General features: G+C 41.7%; 1 protein-coding gene across 1 annotated transcript in view; it reads left to right on the forward strand.

Annotated features, from left to right (window-relative positions):
- The first annotated feature begins 207 nt into the window (after positions 1-207).
- Positions 208-20,284, forward strand: part of LOC122556276 (protein mab-21-like 4) — a 29,231-nt gene continuing 9,154 nt past the window's right edge. Inside the window, exons 1-3 of the mRNA XM_043702903.2 lie at positions 208-800; positions 16,377-16,599; positions 19,609-19,762. Of these exons, the coding sequence (XP_043558838.1) occupies positions 287-800; positions 16,377-16,599; positions 19,609-19,762 (891 nt within the window). The 5' untranslated portion in view covers positions 208-286. The remainder of the gene's footprint in view (positions 801-16,376; positions 16,600-19,608; positions 19,763-20,284) is intronic.

The following is a 20,284-nucleotide window of genomic DNA, read 5'->3' on the forward strand; positions in this document are numbered from 1 at the left end:
AAGGCTGTTCTTCCCTTCGCTAATTTAAAGATTTTCCCTGGCTGTCTCTCCTCCTTGTTTCTTGTGTCAGCCCCTTTTCTTCCCAGAAGAAAAAAAAATTGGCTGGCCCTCACTTACAGGTATTACGGTGTTCCATCTGAGCTGTGGCACTCCCAAATCCCGCCCAAAGCTGCTAAAAAGTCCTCAAGTTTTTGTTAACTTTACACTTTTACACACCTCGGGCTGCTCGTAGGAGGACGAGAGACACTCAGAAAGGGCCACAGGTATTCTTCAGGACACTGCCAGCATGTGGTCTTCAAATAGTGACAGGCTGGGCTGGTACCAAAGATACTTGTCAGGGATAAAAGCCTACCACGACATAAAGGTCATTGATATACAGAAATGTGAAGACATACTCTTCACGATTCTCGACAGGGTCCAGCAGCAGGACTATAGGTTCCAGGTGGACTACTCAAGAGCGCATGCTTGCTTTGACTACACCATCAGAACACAGTTTGATGAGCTGGATATGGAGGTGTGTCTGTGGTTCAACGATTTGTCCTTGCGAGTTGAAGAGAGCTGCGACACCCCTTATATTGCAGATGGAATCAGCCATCAAGCCGTCCCGAAGAAAGGGGTGGCTTACCTGACTGTCCCTAAGGAGAGTGAAAGCAAATGGACTGGGAGTGACATTTTCCATCCACTTCCAGAGTCGTCCCAGTGCTGTGGGCACATCATCCCTGGCAGAGTCATAAACATCCTGAAGGAGCTTCTTAAAGGAGCCATTGTTTACTGTCAACAGAACAATTTTATTAACCCAGGTAAGAAGCAGATGTGAGAGCTCTCGGCCTCTCTAACTAAGTAACTGGCATAAAATTACCAACTCTATGGTGAACACATGGCCTGAAACATTACAAAGTTAAGGACTCATGGGTCAGTATAATACAAACTTGTGCTCCACTCAGAGATCAGATAGACTATATAATGAGGGAATAACAACCAGTCGTATTATGTAGTGCACTGAACTATTGAGCTCCTGAATAGTGTATATGGAGAGTAATGAATACCGTCAGTACACTATTGAGCATCGATCCATTGAAATGCTCATTGGTGAAGGTGAACCCTAAGTATGCAGATATTTGTGTTGTGGAGGTGCTGGTGTAGAAAAAAGTAAAATAAAATCACATGACACCAGGCTATAGTCCAACAGGTTTATTTGAAAACATAGGCTTTCTGAGCTCCACTGTTTATTCAGGTGCTAACAGAGCACCCAATGTAGAGTCTGTCTATCATTTATTTTATTTATGTTATCCTTCTCTATCAGCTGTTTACAGGTATATTGACAGTTGATTGAACTGCAATAGGTGTTTCCTTCATCTCTGTTATCATTGTTCATACAGTTGAACTGTAACACCTCTGGTGCAATGGATCTACATAAATGTAGGGTGGCATTCTGTTCCATCACCTAAAATAAATCTACCTCAAAATAAGCTGTCAGACTTGTCCCTTATCTCTTTTTTTTTTGCTGTCAATCAAACCACAATCCATTGTTGCCAGTCACAAGGCTGGACAAGTGCTGCTTGTGACCCCACAGCGTATCAAACTATTGTAGGAATGCCTCATGCAGTTAGCCCTCTCTTTCAGTGACCAGCTAATGCCAACAGTAAAACAGAAATCCTTAGCTCTGGAATTACCTCCCTCTTGGCACAATGGGTCAACCTACACCCATGGACTGCAATAGTTCAAGATGACTTACTGCTACATTCACAAGGGCAGTTAGGGATGGGCAATAGATGCTGCCCTTGCAAGTAACACCCACAATCCATGAACAAATACTTTTTTTTCTGCATAAAACTTAGTAAGAGAAAAGAATTGCCATCAAAATGGCTCCAGGCCAGATTGAGAACCATTAGGCTCATTTGTCAGTGCTCTCTCTTTGCTACAACAATGCAGAACTCATCCTATTGTCCTTTACTTCAAAACTCTTTTAAAAGTTGTAACGATATTTACTTGAAAAACAAGTGAAGAAGATTATCCCATACTTGATCAGAAAATACATTTCTCTTCAGTGACGATTTTATATTTGGCAACTTCATGTTATCAACTCCTGATTCATGCAATCAAAAGCATGTAGAACTGGAATATCATCTGCCAATTATCCTTTTCGCCTTCTGTACACCAATGTAAGAATCTAAAGTCTCTCATTATAGCTATAATTTAATACAGAACTAGAATCCATACAGTGTGGAAACAGGCCCTTCAGCCTATCAAGCTCACATCATATCCATCCGAAGAGTAACCCATCCCCCTACCATATATTTATTTCTGAGTAATGCATCTAACCTACACATCCATGAATACTTTGGGGAATTTAGCATGGCCACCTCACATAACCTGTATATCTTTGGACTGTGGGAGGAAGCCCATGCAGACACAGGGAGAATGTGCAACATTAAGCTAAGGATTACTGTTTTACTGTTGGCATTAGCTGATCACTGAAAGAGAGGGCTAACTGCATGAGGCATTCCTACAGTAGTTTGATACACTGTGGGGTCACAAGCAGCACTTGTCCAGCCTTTGTATTTACAAACGAGAGGGACCGTATTGTTGAAGAGGAGAATGTGAAACGGACTGGTAAGCTAGAAGAGATACTTGTTAGGAAGGAAGATGTGTTGGACATTTTGAACAACTTGAGGATAGACAAGTTCCCCGGGCCTGATGGGATATATCCTAGGATTATGTGGGAAGCAAGAGAGGAAATTGCAGAACTGTTGGCAATGATCTTTTTGTCTTCACTGTCAACGGAGGTGGTACCAGGGGACTGGAGAGTGGCGAATGTTGTGCCCCTGTTCAAAAAAGGGAATAGGGATAACCCTGGGAATTACAGGCCAGTTAGTCTTACTTTGGTGGTAGGCAAAGTAATGGAAAGGGTACTGAGGGATAAGATTTATGAGTATCTGGAAAGGCACTGCTTGATTAGGGACAGCCAGCACGGATTTGTGAAGGGTAGGTCTTGCCTTACAAGTCTTATTGAATTCTTTGAGGAGGTGACCAAGCATGTGGATGAGGGTAGAGCAGTGGATGTAGTGTACATGGACTTTAGTAAGGCATTTGATAAGGTTCCCCATGGTAGGCTTATGCGGAAAGTCAGGAGGCATGGAATAGAGGGAAATTTGGCCAGTTGGATAGAAAACTGGCTAACCGGTCGAAGTCAGAGAGTGGTGGTAGATGGTAAATATTCAGCCTGGAGCCCAGTTACAAGTGGAGTTCTGTAGGGATCAGTTCTGGGTCCTCTGCTGTTTGTAATTTTTATTAATGACTTGGAAGAGGGAGTCTAAGGGTGGGTCAGTAAATTTGCAGATGATACGAAGTTTGGTGGAGTTGTGGATAGTGAGGAGGGCTGTTGTCGGCTGCAAAGGGACTTGGATATGATGCAGAGCTGGGCTGAGGAGTGGCAGATGGGGTTCAACCCTGTCAAGTGTGAGGTTGTCCATTTTGGAAGGACAAATAAGAATGCGGAATACAGGGTTAATGGTAGGGTTCTTAGTAAGGTGGAGGAGCAGAGGGATCTTGGGGTCTATGTTCATAGGTCTTTGAAAGTTGCCACTCAGGTGGATAGAGCTTGTAAGAAGGCCTATGGTGTATTAGCGTTCATTAGCAGAGGGATTGAATTCAAGAGTCGTGAAGTGATGTTGCAGCTTTACAGGACCATGGTTAGGCCACATTTGGAGTACTGTGTGCAGTTCTGGTCGCCTCACTTTAGGAAAGATGTGGAAGCTTTGGAGAGGGTGCAGAGAAGATTTACCAGGATGTTGCCTGGAATGGAGAATAGGTCGTACGAGGATAGGTTGAGAGTGCTAGGCCTTTTCTCATTGGAACGGCGAAGGATGAGGGGTGAATTGATAGAGGTTTATAAGATGATCAGAGGAATAGATAGAGTAGACAGTCAGAAACTTTTTCCCCGGGTACAACAGAGTGTTACAAGGGGACATAAATTTAAGGTGAAGGGTGGAAGGTATAGGGGGGATGTCAGGGGTAGGTTATTTACCCAGAGAGTGATGGGGGCATGGAATGTGCTGCCTGTGGGAGTGGCAGAGTCAGAATCATTGGCGACCTTTAAGCGGCAATTGGATAGGTACATGGATGGGTGCTTAAGCTAGGACAAATGTTCGGCACAACATCATGGGCCGAAGGGCCTGTTCTGTGCTGTATTGTTCTATGTTCTATGTTCTATGTTCCACACAGACAGTCACCCACTGCTGGAATCGAACTTGGGTCCCTCGTGCTATGAGGCAGCAGTGCTAATCACTGAGCCATTGGAGCCATTCTAATGAATCTACATTGTCTATTCCCTCTGGTATTAATATGTGTATTATACTGAAGTAATCAGTCTTCTAGTTATGATTAAATCATTGCCCTCCATGACTTTTTAAAAATCTTTTTCCTCTTGTGGCTTATACAACTGTTTTTGAAACCTTGAAAGCCTTTACTTAATGCTTAATCAACCTGCACTCTCACTTTCTGAATATTAAATATTTGAAACTGTAATTGCTTTGTTGTTTACTCTCAAAATTGTTATTCCACAGAAACTACATGTTCTAACCCGCCTGCTTCATCCCTCTGGATCCTTCCCACTGTGTGCTGATCATCCCAATTTTGTGCAATTTGAGAATGTCTTTGCCATGCTGAAATATATTTGTGTGGTTGTGCTTATATACTTTTATGACCTACCAGTAACCTCTAATTTACATCACTTTCAATTCCTATCTAATTGGAACAACACCCTTGTCATTCCCTGCCCATCAATCAATTTACCATTCATCCTCCCTTTAACTTTATGTCATATAATTGAATTCTTGGTAACATCAACTTAGTACAACCACATCGAAGCAAATTATCTAATAACATTCAACTCCTAGCCACAGGACAATGCATCAGTCAATAATTTAAGCAGTGAAGTAGGTTTTAGAGAGCAACTTCAAAGGAGGAGAGACAGAAAGGTGGAAGAGTGGAGGGAGGGAACTGCAGAACTTAGAATATAGGCAGTTGCAACCACCAGTGTTAGAGTTATTTAAAAACAAGGATCTGCAAGAGACCAGAATCGGAGGAATGCACAGATCTTGAAGGATTGTAGAACACGAAGGTTATATACAAAGACAAGCCCTTGGAGGGTTTATTGCAACAAAGATGAGAATTTTAAAGTTAAGGCTTGTCAACTGGAAATCAATAGATGTCAAGCTTCAAGTCAGGTAATCTTTAAAATGATGCTTATAAATAAAAGCAGCATGCATTAAATGCCTTTGGAATGCAATCACTGCTCAATCAGATTATATCTGCATAGTTACTGCAACCACGCAACTCGAGAAGGTGCAACCAAGTGGTGACAAAAATGAGAAATTATAGCTATTAAGTGAAATGAAAGCAATTTGGCTTTTTTCAACAAAAAAATTAAAAATGTCTAATAGGGATTTTAAAATGACAAACATTTTGACAAACAAATACAGTTCTTCCATTCATTGACAAGTGATAACAGCAGATTGAAGAGGGGGTTGTTTTACACAGTGGTGTATTGGAATGCAGAATGTATCAGCACAGAAGGCCATCTAAGGAAGAGGTTACAGCCTAATAGAAAGGTGCATTGGGTTAGTATTTGAAAAGGATGAATGTATGTGTGAACATGAGTAGATAGCTGAAACAGATAGAAGCAACACTAGGTATGAGAGGCTAAATGACTGCCTATTGTATTGCAAGTTCCATGATACTATGCTTCTTGGACACTGATTTCTCAACTATTCTCCTGGGTTAATGTGTTGATTAGTTTCAATTTTGGGTTAACTTTTTAAAAATGGAATGAAGGAAAACTCTCTGTATTCGTAGCTGCTGTGTAAACGTTCCTTTCCCGCCTCCAAAGTCCCTAAACGAAGTTAATGCTTAGCTTTCTTTTCAAGAATTCCAGAAACAGGTTGGGCCAGACAGTTTGCAAAGAAACTTTGTAAAACTGGTTTATCTGCTGGGAGATGACATCACAGCACGGCGAGTGGGAGTTTTATCTCATTCAGTATTGTGTTACTTGAGTACTCACCTGATCATAATGTACATTACACCTAAAACGTTTAAAAACTGAATCACTTTCAACTAATTTGAGAACAGTTCATTTGCATCTGTCTTTCAATGACCTCTCAGTGTTGAAATAATTCAGTTTTAATAATGAAGCTCATTAAGCTTGAGAAACAGCACCTCGTTTTTGTCAACTTGCAGCCTTCTGAAAACAGCAGCTTTAGATTTTAACCATCATTCACATTCCTGTTGATGTTCTGTAACCATTTTCAATGCCCCTGGACCTTATTTTACTTCCACATTTGTTCCACCATCTTCCTTTGCTTAGTACACCACCATAGTTTCATTTTCTCTTCTTCCTCCCTCTCACAGATGTTTCTTCATCTATTGTCCCATACTATTGCTAATGTACTGATCTTGCTACAAAATTTATGAGTTCGCAATTAGTCTTTTTTCCTCCCCCTTGCTACCTGACCTGTTGAGTGTTTTCCGAATTTTCTGTTTTTATTGCACAATTGAAGTTGAGATTTACTAATTCATCCAGTGACTAATTCAGCTCTTGTCAACTATCCCAGTTTCGGCATATGACTAAATGCAATTAAAGATGAGAATCTGAATTTTTCTTTAATTACATAGTGCTTTGACTAATTATCATTCTGACAAAACAGGAGAATGAATGTCTTCCAATTTTAGTCTGAAGAACGAGAGGTCAAACTGGGTGAAGCACGGTACTTCAGGTGTTAACTTGGCAGTGTGTTGGTGTGGTTGTAATTAATTCATAAATGCCAATAATTCAACCTATCCTGTCTTCCCAGCCCAACCCAAATAGAAATAATGTTACGTTGTCTGAGTGCAGGTTCCTAAAGTGTTCCTATCAGCAACTTGGAAATGGAGGTTTGGAAATGGTGTGCCTTCCCCAAATTCTGCACTGGGAGGTGTACGTGTTGCATTATAACTTGGGGATGGCACGGTGGCTCAGTGTTTAGCACTGCTGCCTCACAGCATTAGGGCCCTGGGTTCAATCCCACCCTTGGGCAATTGTTGAGTTGGCATGCTCTCCCCATGTCTGTGTGGATTTCCTCCCACGGTCGAAAGATGTGTAGTTTAGGTGGATTGGCCATGCTAAATTTCTCATAGAATCTCCGGATATGGTGGGTTGGTGTGGACTTGATGGGCAGAATGGTCTGCTTCTACAGTGTAGAGATTCTCTGAAATGTCATTTCCCAGTAGCTGTCTAAATTAAAACAGATTATTAGCTACCTTGTCACTACAATGAGTATCTACCCTTATATTCACAGTGCGACCATTTGCATCTACCGCTTACATTGTCTGACCTCACCCCTCTCACAGCTCATCTGCTGTTGAAACTCCATCATATGAGCATGTGAAAATAACCACAGCCAGTAGGTGGCTAGCCAGATAGACACCACCATCCTCCTTTTCTGACTGGATCTGCCAGCTTGTTTGGTCTATAGCAGTTAGAGGAAATCTATTATATAGTCTAATCAGAATAGGCTGTCACCATAAGCAAAATGCGCTTTATTGCATGATAGCAATCAGGTACAAGTTACATTAGTGAGTTGCTAAAACTGTTTGGAGACCTAGGATAACAGATCTATCCCCTCTGAGTTCCTAAGTTATTCTGCCTTTCTTCAATCAAGTCCTTTAACATTATCAGAATGGTTGGCGCTTAATACAGTCTTCAGCATTAACCCATTCAGAACATTTTACAGTATTTAAAGTTTGTGCGAAGATTTGTAGCTCGGGTGCTCGTTGTTGAGGTTCTGTTCGCCAAGCTGGAAGTTTATGTTGCAAACGTTTCGTCCCCTGGCTAGGCGACATCATCAGTGCTTGGGAGCCTCCTGCGAAGTGCTTCTTTGATGTTTCCTCCGGTGTTTATAGTGGTCTGTCCCTGCCGCTTCCGGTTGTCAGTTCCAGCTGTCCGCTGTAGTGGTTGGTATACCACTGACAACCGGAAGCGGCAGGGACAGACCACTATAAACACCGGAGGAAACATCAAAGAAGCGCTTCGCAGGAGGCTCCCAAGCACTGATGATGTCGCCTAGCCAGGGGACGAAACGTTTGCAACAAAAACTTCCAGCTCGGCGAACAGAACCACAACAATTTTACAGTATTGTTTTAACTAAAATTAACATTCATGTATATAATTACATTTATCCACTATTCCAACAAAAGTCACCCAGGACTGTTTGTTTTGACAAATTCAGACAGTTTGTTGGTTTCATAATTCTTTCAGAATACATACTTTTCAGACTTGGAGGATCAGTGGGTCTTTGGCCTGAGGATTGTTGAATTTGATTCTGTTCTGGATCCCATGAGGTTTGTTAAGTGGTGAGTGACATTTTATCTCTTGGACGTCCTTTGTGGAAAATGTCATTTCTGCTGAACCAGTCTGAAATAACTGCACAGAGGATGGTATCCTAGCACCAAGTCACCCTTTATTTACTTGTGCACAGTACACTGGCTGTAGCCAGTCAGCTTGAAGTCAGCCAAATGGACTGAGGCAATTCTAAATCCCTAATTAATATTGATCAGCTGGTGCCTTTTGATTGGGGTTGTTAACCTGACCCAATCAAGGATCTCATAGTCAATGATGTCTACCCGGTCTTAATCACTACACAGACATTTGGTCCTTTATAAAAACAGAAAATGCTGGAGAAACTCAACAGTGTCCAAAGAGAGAGAAGCAGAGTTAACATTTCGAGTCAAACTGTTTCAAGCCAGAGCTGCTGTGAAGAGGAGTCATACTGTAAACAAAATAATATATTTTTCATTTAATAAATTGGCATGTTTCCTTACTCCAAGGCATTGAGACTGACTCTTAGTAACTGCACATCTGGCTGATGGTCTGTATTGCTTTATCATGTGCATCTTTCAGGCTTTTATACATGGAAGAACTCAATGGATTCTGTTGCTTTCCTGTGATCGGTTTGTCCTTCTCCACTGAGGACTGATCTGTGCTGCTTTTGGAATTTTGCTTCACTTACCATTAAAATGGCTTTCTCCAAAGCTAAATCTTCTTTGGAATGGAATAAATTTGACAAAGACTCATTAGTATTTTCAACAACAATTCTATCTCTTTAAAGTTTCATAGTCACAATTTTCCACTCATCTGTCGAGGTCATTAATGAAATTATTTATCAATTCTCCTGCATGTCAAATTCTTCAATTAAAATTCTTCAAGGAGTAAAGTTTCTAAGATTAAAGTAACGATCAAAAGCTTATAAAACTTAATCAAATGTACCTATGTATTTTCTTATGCCTTGGCAAGCTGCAGTGGCATCAGCTGCAGTCTCAAATTAATACAAAATGTTTGTTTACCAGTTCATCATTTAATTTAGTATCTAGTTTGAAAGCAATTCTATGTGTCAAAATTTGTTTTCTCCAATTCTGTGTTCTTTTTGACCCATCTCTGAAAATAAATCTTCCCAACAATATTATTTATGCTACTATTTCTTCATATTGTAGTCTACTCTGCTTACTTTAAAGCTTTTCAGTTCTCCAGTGATTCAGTGCTACTTCACTCTCATTGCTCTGAAGGATTTTCATTCTTCAGTATATCAGTACTGCTTTATTCTCTTTGTCCAAAAGGGTTTTAAATCTGCTGACATCAATGATGTTTCACATTCCTTGTCTTAAAGGCTTTTAATAGTGTAGCAGAGTGATGTTGTTTCCTATAGTGCTTATAGTTGGGAAGGGGTGCATAATTTTTCAGCCATAATAGAGAGTTTGTGGCTAGCATTGACAATCTTTCGTGCTTGCTCCAAGGGTTAATATAACAATCAAAGGAAGGCAGTAACATACGTAGGGCTGGGGAAGTTATAGGCAAGTTGCTGCAGTCAATTCAACAGCTTGTTGATCCAGCTTCCATCAAGGGACAAAAGATACATAAGGTCTTTTGGAACAGTGGTTTACTTCTGCTCTGTGGCAATACATACAAGAAAGTGTTACAGATCAACTCCCTTTGAAGTGATAAGTAAGGAAGAATGTGAAAGGGTCATAGCTCAGCTCCTACTCAGGGGTTTAATACCTCTCCACCTCGCTACCACTCCCTCCTCCAGCAAGACCCAAACTCAGACCCAGTTTTTCTGACCTTCCCCAATACTTCCTTCCATGGCTTGGTGTCAAATTTTGTTTGATAATATTGCTGACATAGATTATTGATATGAAGTGTTTCTATGATGTCCATTCATATCCAGACAATAGGAAACCCTGATGACAATGTTACTTGATGTCAAGAGTCTTATAAAAACTCTACTTCAATACACGTTTAATCCAATATCTCACTTTGTTTTGTGGGATCGCATTCAAATGATGACTGAAATCAGTGAGTGGCAAAAGTAGCTTCTTTATTCAACAACTGCAGTAGCACAACATCGAGGCAGCAATAGAATACCAAAATACAGCTCTTACAATAGCCTCTTTAGTTCTTAGAAATATTAGAATTCCATTACTATGGTGTTACATTGTTGTATCTTATGGGTTTTTACAAATACATTTAAGGACAAAAGAATAACTAGGGGGAGAATAGGGCCCCTCAAAGATCAGCAATGCAGCCTTTGTGTGGAGCTGCAGGAGATGGGAGAGATACTAAACAAGTATTTTGCATCAGTATTTACTGTGGAAAAGGACATGGAAGATATAGAATGTAGGGAAATAGATGGTGACATCTTGAATAATTACAGAGCAGGAAGTACTGGATGTCTTGAAACACATAAAAGTGGATAAATCACCAGGATCTGATCAGGTGTATTCTAGAACTCTGTGGGAAGCTAGAGAAGTGATTGCTGGGCCCCTTGCTGAGATATTTTTATCATAGATAGTCACAAGTGAGCTGGAAGACAGGAGGTTGGCTAACGTATTGCCACTATTTAATATTGGTAGTAAGGACAAGCCAAGAAATTATAGACCAGTGAGCCTGAGGTCGGTGGTGGGCAAGTTGTTGGAGGGAATCCTGAGGGATAGGATGTATATGTATTTGGAAAGGCAAGGACTGATTAGGGATAGTCAACATGGCTTTATGCGTGGGAAATCATGTCTCATAACCTTGATTGAGTTTTTTGAAGAAGTAACAAAGAGGATTGATGACGGCAGAACAGTAGACGTGATTAGTATGGACTTCAGTAAGGCGTTCGACAAGATTCCCCATGGGACATTGGTGAGCAATACAGGGTGAACTCGCCATTTGGATATAGAACTGGCTCAAAGGTAGAAGACAGAGGGTGATGGTGGAGGGTTCTTTTTCAGACTGGAGGCCTGTGACCAGTGGCGTGCCACAAGGATCGGTGCTGGGCCCTCTACTTTTTGTCATTTACATAAATGATTTGGATGCGAGCATAAGAGGTACAGTTAGTAAGTTTGCAGATGACACCAAAATTGTCAGTGTCGTGGACAGCGAAGAGGGTTACCTCAGATTACAACAGGATCTGGACCAGATGGGCCAATGGGCTGAGAAGTGGCAGATGAAGTTTAATTCAGATAAATGTGAGATGCTGCATTTTGGGAAAGCAAATCTTTGCAGGGCATTTACATTTAATGATAAGGTCCCAAGGGGTGTTGCTGAACAGAGACCTTGGAGTGTGTGTTCGTAGCTCCTTGAAAATGGAGTCACTATGGTAGATAGGATAATGAAGAAGGCATTTGGTATGCTTTTCTTTATTGGTCAGAGTATTGAGTACAGGAGTTGGGAGGTTATGTTGCGGCTGTGCAGGATGTTGGTTAGGCCACTATTGGGATATTGCGTTCAGTTCTGGTCTCCTTCCTATCGGAAGGATATTGTGAAACATGAAAGGGTTCAGAGGAGATTTACAAGGATGTTGCCAGGGTTGGAGGATTTGAGCTACAGGGAGAGGCTGAACAGGCTGGGGCTGTTTTCCCTGGAGTGTTGGAGGCTGAGGGGTGACCTTATATAGATTTTTAAAATTCTGAGGGGCGTGGATAGGATAAATAGACAAAGTGGGAACTCTAGAACTAGATGACATAGGTTTAGGGTGAGAGAGGAAAGATATAAAAGTGACCTAAGGGACATGGAATGAGCTGCCAGAAGAAGTGGTGGAGGCTAATACAATTGCGACATTTGGATGGGTATATGAATAAGAAGGATTTGGAGGAATGTGGGACTAGATTAGGTTGGGATATCTGGTCAGCTTGGATGAGATGGACTGAAGGGTCTGTTTCTGTGCTGTACATCTCTACGACTCTACGACTTTACATGCTGACTGCTACTTCTGATAGGATTAAGAGTGTCTGTCTGCTCTGCTTGCCTAATTAAGAGAGGGTAGTCCTTTTGTCTTTTAAGTTAATAAATGTTAGTAAAACATACTATGCTTATATGCTCTAAATAAATTAGAAATTGTACTTGTACTTAATGAAAGAGTAAATGATATTAAACTGATTCCCGCAGCGAGGTTGTGAGATTTGTCTACTATTTTCCTGTGTGAGTCAAAGAGTGTGGTGCTGGGAAAGCACAGCAGGTCAGGCAGCATCCGAAGAGCAGGAGAATCAATGTTTCAGGCATACGGTCTTCATCAGGAATGAGGCTTGTGGACCAAGGGGGCTGAAAGACAAATGGGAGGAGGGTGGGGCTGGGAGAAGGTAGCTGGGAAAGTAATAGGTAGATGAAGGTGGGGCTGAAAGTTATAGGCAGGAGAGGAGGGTGGACAGGTAGGACCATTGGGACTGGGATAATTTGGGGGAGGGGAAATGGGGAAACTGGTGAAATCCACATTGATCCTGTGTGGTTGGAGGGTACCAAGGCAGAAGATGAGGCGTTTTTCCTCCAGGTGATTAGGGTTTGGCGATGGAGGAGGCCCAGGACTTGCATGTCCTTGGTGGAGTGGGAGGGGCAGTTGAGTGTTTAGCCGCAGGGTGGTGTGGTTGGGTAGTTTGGGTGTCCCAGAGATGTTCCCTGAAATGATCTGTAAATTGGCATCCTATCTCCCCAGTGTTAGGTTTTGCTGTGTGCATTTCATCCATTTATGCAATTTCACATATACGCTGTTTTGATAATAGGTTTCTTAAAGGGATCGTGGTCCAGTTAGTACATACAAATTGGGGAAAATGTTTGGTGTTCTGTAATTTATTCAGGTCTGTGTTTGATAAGGGCTGATTAGTATAATAATCTTTTGTGGAGACATGATGGTGGGGTTGGTATTGTTTTGAATATGTTACACTTATTCAGAGGTAAATAAGCCGAAACACTGCTTGTAGCAAGGGCTGATAAGAATTGAAGATGTGAAAAGGCAGTAATGGTTGAAAGGGTTGTTTTAATTTGGTCTACCTTATAATAAGACCATAAGACCATAAGACATAGGAGTGGAAGTAAGGCCATTCGGCCCATCGAGTCCACTCCGCCATTCAATCATGGCTGATGCGCATTTCAGCTCCACTTACCAGCGTTCTCCCCGTAGCCCTTAATTCCTCTAGACAACAAGAATCTATCAATCTCGGCCTTGAAGACATTTAGCGTCCCGGCTTCCACTGCACTCCGTGGCAATGAATTCCACAGGCCCACCACTCTCTGGCTGAAGAAATGTCTCCGCATTTCTGTTCTGAAATGACCCCCTCTAATTCTAAGGCTGTGTCCACAGGTCCTAGTCTCCTCATCTAACGGAAACAATTTCCTAGCATCCACCTTTTCCAAGCCATGTATTATTTTGTACGTCTCTATTAAGTCTCCCCTTAATCTTCTAAACTCCAACGAATACAATCCCAGTATTCTCAGCCGTTCCTCATATGTTAGACCTGTCATTCCAGGGATCATCAGTGTGAATCTCCGCTGGACACGTTCCAGTGCCAGTATGTCCTTCCTGAGGTGTGGGGACTAAAACTGGACACAGTACTCCAAATGGGGCCTAACCAGAGCTTTATAAAGTCTTAGTAGTACATCTCTGCTTTTATATTCCAACCCTCTTGAGATAAGAGACAACATTGCATTCGCTTTCTTAATCACGGACTCAACCTGCATGTTTACCTTTAGAGAATCCTCGACTAGCACTCCCAGATCCCTTTGTGCTTTGGCTTTATTAATTTTCTCACCATTTAGAAAGTAGTCTATGCTTTTATTCTTTTTGCCAAAGTGCAAGACCTCGCACTTGCTCACGTTAAATTCCATCAGCCATTTCCTGGACCACTCTCCCAACCTGTCTAGATCCTTCTGTAGCCTCCCCACTTCCTCAGTACTACCTGCCTGTCCACCTAACTTCGTATCATCGGCAAACTTCGCTAGAATGCCCCCGGTTCCCTCATCCAAATCATTAATATATAATGCGAACAGCTGTGGCCCCAGCACCGAACCCTGCGGGACACCGCTCGTCACCGGCTGCCATTCTGAAAAAGAACCTTTTATCCCAACTCTCTGCCTTCTGTTAGACAGCTAATCCTCAATCCATCCCAGCAGCTCACCTCGAACACCATGGGCCCTCATCTTGCTCAGCAGCCTCCCGTGTGGCACCTTATCAAAGGCCTTTTGAAAGTCTAGATAGACCACATCCACTGGGTTTCCCTGGTCTAACCTACTTGTTATCTCTTCAAAAAATTCCAACAGGTTTGTCAGGCATGACCTCCCTTTACTAAATCCATGTTGACTTGTTCTAATCAGACTCTGCTCTTCCAAGAATTTAGAAACCTCATTCTTAATGATGGATTCTAGAATTTTACCAACAACTGAGGTTAAGCTGATTGGCCTATAATTTTCCATCTTTTGCCTTGATCCTTTCTTGAACAAGGGGGTTACAACAGCCATCTTCCAATCATCCGGGATCTTTCCTGACTCCAGTGACTCTTGAAAGATCTCAACCAATGCCTCTGCTATTTCCTCAGCCACCTCTCTCAGAACTCTAGGGTGTATCCCATCGGGGCCAGGAGATTTATCAATTTTAAGACTTTTTAACTTTTCTAGCACTATCTCTTTCGTAATGGCAACCATACTCAACTCAGCCCCGTGACACCCTTTAATTTTTGGGATATTACTCATGTCTTCCACTGTGAAAACTGACGCAAAGTACTTGTTAAGTTCTCCTGCTATTTCCTTATCTCCCATCACTAGGCTTCCTGCATCAGTTTGAAGTGGCCCAATGTCTACTTTTGCCTGTCATTTGTTTCTTATGTACTGAAAGAAACTTTTACTATTATTTCTAATATTACTGGCTAGCCTACCTTTATATTTGATCCTCTCATTTCTTATTACACTCTTTGTTATCCTCTGTTTGCTTTTGTATCCTTCCCAATCTTCTTATTTCCCACTGTTCTTAGCCACTTTATAGGATCTCTCTTTTTCTTTAATACATTTCCTGACTTCCTTTGTCAGCCAAGGTTGTCTAGTCCCTCCCCGGTTAATCTTTCTTTTCTTGGGGATGAACCTCTGTACAGTGTCCTCAATTATACCTACAAACTCCTGCCATTTTTGCTCTACTGTCTTCCCGGTTAGCCTCTGCTTCCAGTCTATTTTAGTCAGTTCCTCTCTCATGCCCTCATAATTACCTTTATTCAACTGTATCACCATTACATCCGATTTTGCCTTCTCCCTTTCAAACTCCAGACTGAACTCTACCATATTATGGTCGCTACTTCCTAAGGGTTCCCTTACTTTAAGATCTTTTATAGAGTCTGGTTCATTGCAAAGCACTAGGTCCAGAATAGCCTGCTCTCTTGTGGGCTCCATGACAAGCTGTTCCAAAAAGCCATCCTGTAAGCATTCCATGAATTCCCTTTCTTTAGATCCACTAGCAACATTATTTACCCAGTCCACCTGCATATTGAAGTCTCCCATGATCAATGTAACCTTGCCTTTCTGACATGCCTTCTCTATTTCCCGGTACATGTTGCGTCCCTGGTCCTGACCACTGTTAGGAGGTCTATACACAACTCCAATTATGTTTTTTTTGCCTTTGTGGTTCCTCAATTCCACCCACACAGACTCCACATCATCCGACGCTATGTCATTCAATACCATAGATTTAATTTTGTTCTTAACTAACAAGGCAACCCCACCCCCTCTGCCCACCTCTCTGTCTTTTCGATAAGTTGAAAAACCATGGAGGTTTAACTGCCAGTCCTGACCCCCCGTAACCAAGTCTCTGTGATGCCTACTACATCATAATCATTCACATAATAGTAACATATACTACAGAATCACAGTTTTATGAATGAAACCATGTTATAATAAATAACGGGATAGAAAAGGGTTATGAATGAACGAACAGGGACCCGGTATTAATGAATATTGTGAACTAGTGAGTGAGTTAATAAAGGTAACCTATAACACAACATCTCACGGTTTATTTAATCTCTCACTGTAGTATATTTCCTGTTCTCCACAGGAGATGTAAATGCTTTCTTGTTAAATTTCGATGGCCCTCGGTTAACACTGGTTCTCAGAAATGTGACAAAGCCCTTACGAGTTAACATCATTCCAGTACTTCGGAGAGCCACAGCAAAGTTACTTGAAAATGGATTTCAGAATGGGCACAGCTTTCCAGAGACAACTAGCCAAACAACCCCCGAGAACCTTGACATCAGCAATGGAACTTATTACCGATGGAGGTATTGTATTGGGCTAGAATGAATGATACTGCAAGTTGAGCTACTTTATTTAAAATTGTCACATTTTTTGCCAGTGTTTTGGGGCATCTAATTCTGGGATTCTTTTCATGTTCCCCTGAAATTAAACTTTTTTTGCCATTTATGATGCAGATAAAACTTTGAAAATAAATTGATGCTTATATTTCAATTCCATCAACTCAGCATGGTTTGGATTTGAAGTAATGTGCTAGAAATGAAATTATGTTAATCAATTACGACAGTATTAACCTTTCAAGGGATCTTGCCCTATGCCAAAGTCAAGTTTGGCTTTTGACCTTGTTTGTTTTCACTGACATTTGTGTTTGTCTTCAGTGACAGGAAGCTCAGTTTTGAACAATTTGAACTTCTTGGTTGGTTGCATCAATATAAGGAATACACTATTTAAAGTAATTATTAACTGTGTTAATGGACAAAGTGTGGGTTGTCCAATTTGGTAGATATCCATCTCTCAGAAATCATGGGGGTTGTTTCTGAGATGTTGAGGCCAACACAGCTTGAGTGACTTCCTGTGCTAGCACACATTGAATCCAGTGAAGGTCTCAACATATTTCCAATTCAGGATGTTGCATTGCTTGGAGAGGAACTTGTAGGTGGTAGTACTCCATGTCTGCTGCCCTTGTCCTTTGAAATGGAAGGAGTTGTAATTTGGAAGGTGCCATCTAAGGATTTAACTTATGCATATGTAAAGCTACCCTGAAGAAATGATTTCCCATCACCCCCCATCTCCACAGCAATAACAAATCACCCTCAGATATAATATCTGGATGCTGCTGAATGTCAATACTTATTAATCACAAATTCTGCTATCAAGGACACTTCCTACCTCATGTCTGCTTTTTAAAATTTTGTTCATGGGATCTGAGCATCATGCATTTATCATGCATTCCTAATTGACCACAAGGTAGTTAAGATTCAACTACATTTCTGTCAGTCAGGAGTCACATGTAGGCCAGACTGGGTAAGGCCAGCAGTATCATCTCATAGAACCATACAGTACTGAATAGGCCCTTCAGCCCATCATATCAGTACTGCCAAAAACTACATGACTACCTACACTGGTCCCATTTGTCCAACCTTGGTCCATAGACTTGAATGTTATGACATTTCATGTGCAGTACTTACAGTCATAGTCATAGAGATGTACAGCACAAAAAACAGACCCTTTGGTCTAACTCGCCAACTAAGTCGTCCCATTTCCCCCCTCAGTCGAAGCAAAACGCTCAGAGAGACAGTGTAGTTTTACCTCCTTCACCTTTTCTCCGGGCCCTGGAGGGAGAGAGAACAATCACCCATGCGCACAGGGACATGAGTTATTGGTCTTCTCTCTGGAATAGCAGTTTCTTAATGAATTATATCATAATTTTACAGGGATGAGTATCCAGATAAGGCAACATACATATTGATAGGGTGACCATTACAATCAGCGAGTGTCAGTAGGAAAAATTAAGCCATCTGCTGTTACACAACTGGTTTCACATAATTAATACTTTTCATCTGGTTAACTGACTTTACATACTGAATGCTTCTAATATTGTTAAATAGTTCTACATAGTGAATGCTTTTCCACCGAATTAACCCATTACCCTTGCCTCCAGCACACCATTGTTAACTGCAAATTCTTATCTGATCTGAATCATGCTCAGCAGAACCTCAAAACTTAACTCTTTCCCTACCTGCTCACACCCTGTACACATCCTCAACTAGATATCTTAAATTAGATAGTCCCATTTGCCAGCATCTGGCCCATATCCCTCTAAACCCTTGCTATTTATATACACATCCAGTTGCCTTTTAAATGTTGTAATTGTACGAGCTTCCACCACTTCCTCTGGCTGCTCATTCCATACGCACACCACCTAAGCGTGTAAAAGTTGTTCCCTTTTAAATCTTTCTCTTCTCACCTTAAACCTATGCCCTCTAGTTCTGGACACCCCCACCCTAGGGAAAATTCCTTGTCTATTTATCCTATCCATGCCCCTCATGATTTTATAAATATCTATAAGGTCACCCCTCAGAGGTTACCCATCCCAACTACCCCTTTAAGCATTGCATCCCAGACCCTCACCATCTTCTGGGTGAACATGCTTTTTCCTCAAATCCCCTCTAAACCTCTTCTCTTTCACTGTAAAGTTGTGCCCCTTCTTACTGACCCTTCAACTAAGGGGAATAGTTGCTTTCTACTCAGTCTTATAACCTCTATCAGGTACCTTCGCAAAATTCTCTAGTCCGAGTAATCTAACCTAAGTTTATCCAGCCTCTTTTCAAAGCTAAACTGTTCCACCCCAGGCAACATCCTCTGGAGACTTCCCTCGGCACTTCCTCCAGCGCAACGACATCCTTCCTAAAGTGCAGGCACCAGAATTGCACACACTACTTCAGCTGTGACTTAACTAAAGTTCTGTACAGCTCCAACATAATCCCCCTGCTTTTATAATCTATGCCATGACTGATAAAGGGCAAGTGCCCTTTTTACCTTTCAAATAACCTATTTGCCTGTGCTGTCACCTTAAGGGATCTGTGGACAAGAATTCCAAGATCCCTCTGTTCCTCTGAGCTTCCTAGTCTCCTGCCATTCATTAAGTAATCTCTTGTGTTGCTACTTCTTCCAAACTGCATCACTTCACCTTTATCAGGTTTAAATTCCATTCACTACTGATTTGTCCATCTGACCAATCCGCTTATATTCTCCTCACTGTCAATCTTCCCTAAAGGACATTGGTGAACTTGATCGTTTTTTTTCCTGACAACCGATAATGATTTCATGATCATCATTAGATAATCATTCCAGATCTTTATTGAATTCAAATTCCACCATCAGCCATGGCAAGCTTTGGACCCAGGTCCCTCAAACATAACCTGGATCTCTCATGAATAGTCTGGTGATAATACATCTCAGCCATTGCTTGCCCTTTGCTAAGGAAGAACTAAGCAACTTCACTGAGGGTGATCCATGTTGTATGTTGCAAGCAGGTTTTGTTTTGAACGACCGATGTGGAAGTTGCTGGAGAAAGCAGATGCAGATGGGGGCCATCGCCTGGACAGCCTGTGCCTCCTGGACAGAATTAAAACTGACCACTGGCTTCCGGGGGAACACAAGCGGGGACTCACATTTAACATGCTTAAGGTGAGCGAACTCTTTTTCTGTAAGCTCTGTACAGGCATCTGTAAAGACTGTCCTTCACCTTTAGATCCCGGTGAGGAGACAGAAGGAATTCTTACCCTAATGAGTGAAGTCATTTGGATTTTTAATTCTCCTCTTTTCTAAGCATCCAATCAGTGAGTTTTGCATGTCTACTAGTCAGGTAGGAGAAAGTGAGGACTGCAGATGCTGGAGATCAGAGCTGAAAAATGTGTTGCTGGAAAAGCGCAGCAGGTCAGGCTGCATCCAAGGAGCAGGAGAATCGACGTTTCGGGCATAAGCCCTTCCTGAAGAAGGGCTTATGCCTGAAACGTCGATTCTCCTGCTCCTTGGATGCTGCCTGACCTGCTGTGCTTTTCCAGCAACACATTTTTCATGTCTACTAGTCACTCAATTATAACACTAACACCAGGCAATACAATTTCAATCTATCCCCTTGCTTCCTCAGCTGGGTAGACTGGTTGATGGGTTTAAATAAGTCATGACTCGGATGGCAGCTGGATGCTC

This window comes from Chiloscyllium plagiosum, unplaced genomic scaffold (assembly GCF_037043375.1).
Source record: "Chiloscyllium plagiosum isolate Xiang-an unplaced genomic scaffold, Cpla_swu_hap1 HiC_scaffold_13, whole genome shotgun sequence".
NCBI lineage: Eukaryota > Metazoa > Chordata > Chondrichthyes > Orectolobiformes > Hemiscylliidae > Chiloscyllium > Chiloscyllium plagiosum.